We start from the raw sequence: 873 nt of genomic DNA, 5'->3' as shown, positions 1-873 counted from the left end.
AAATACTTCTTAAATTACTGTTTAAATCATAACGGTACCACTGCATGTAGGTCCTAAAACTGTCAGAACGAAGTTTCGAAACTCTTTATTACGGTTTTCTTTATTTTAAATCTTGAAATTTAATAGTACTCTGTTGGGGATTTTACTCAACTGGGTTTCCGTAAGTTAATAACTTCTCTCGGAGATCCTAAGGCCCCGCACTAACCTCCCCTCCCCCGGCAGCTGAACGGCATCAACACGCAGGGCGAGAACATCGCCGACAACGGCGGCATCAAGGAGGCCTACTACGCGTACCTGCAGTGGGCGAAGGACAACGGCGAGGAGCGGCCCCTGCCCGGGCTGCCGTTCAGCACGCGCCAGCTCTTCTGGCTGTCGGCCGCCAACGTGTGGTGCGGGAAGTACCGACCCGAGAGCCTCAAGCTCCGCATCCTGACGGGTGCCCACTCGCCGGCGGAATTCCGCGTGAACGGGCCCTTCAGCAACCTGCCGGAGTTCGCCAAGGACTGGAGCTGCCCGGCCGACGCCAAGATGAACCCAGCCAAGCGCTGCGCCGTCTGGTAACGCACGACGGCCGCGGAGGCGAGCGGGATCGGGGATACAGGCTTATCCTTTTTTCTGGTTTATTATTTTCATTTTCAGTTTTTGGTTTGCCTTTTGGTCTCCGACGGAAGAGAGCGTTGACGTTAATGAATGGACTCGGCAATACATTTTTTTTTCTGTTCGACGGTCCACGTGTAACCTACTTATCTCCTACCTGGTGCTCCATGGTTGCAATAGGGGACATTGCCAGTCCATTTTCTGTTATATATTTTTTTCATTTTAAATACCAACGTATCACATCCCCTAACCTCTCCCTACATGAATATCTGGATT

The 873-nt window shown here is 51.4% G+C and overlaps 1 protein-coding gene across 1 annotated transcript in view; it reads left to right on the top strand.

Annotated features, from left to right (window-relative positions):
* LOC119594629 (neprilysin-2-like) overlaps positions 1 to 873 on the top strand; it is a 37,634-nt gene extending 36,761 nt beyond the window's left edge. The window contains exon 14 of the mRNA XM_037943679.1: positions 223 to 873. Within this exon, the coding sequence (XP_037799607.1) occupies positions 223 to 561 (339 nt within the window). The 3' untranslated portion in view covers positions 562 to 873. The remainder of the gene's footprint in view (positions 1 to 222) is intronic.

This window comes from Penaeus monodon, chromosome 34 (genome assembly GCF_015228065.2).
Source record: "Penaeus monodon isolate SGIC_2016 chromosome 34, NSTDA_Pmon_1, whole genome shotgun sequence".
Classification (NCBI taxonomy): Eukaryota; Metazoa; Arthropoda; class Malacostraca; order Decapoda; family Penaeidae; genus Penaeus; species Penaeus monodon.
Note: the sequence above shows the minus strand (reverse complement) of the source record. Positions and strands in the feature narration are given on the sequence as shown.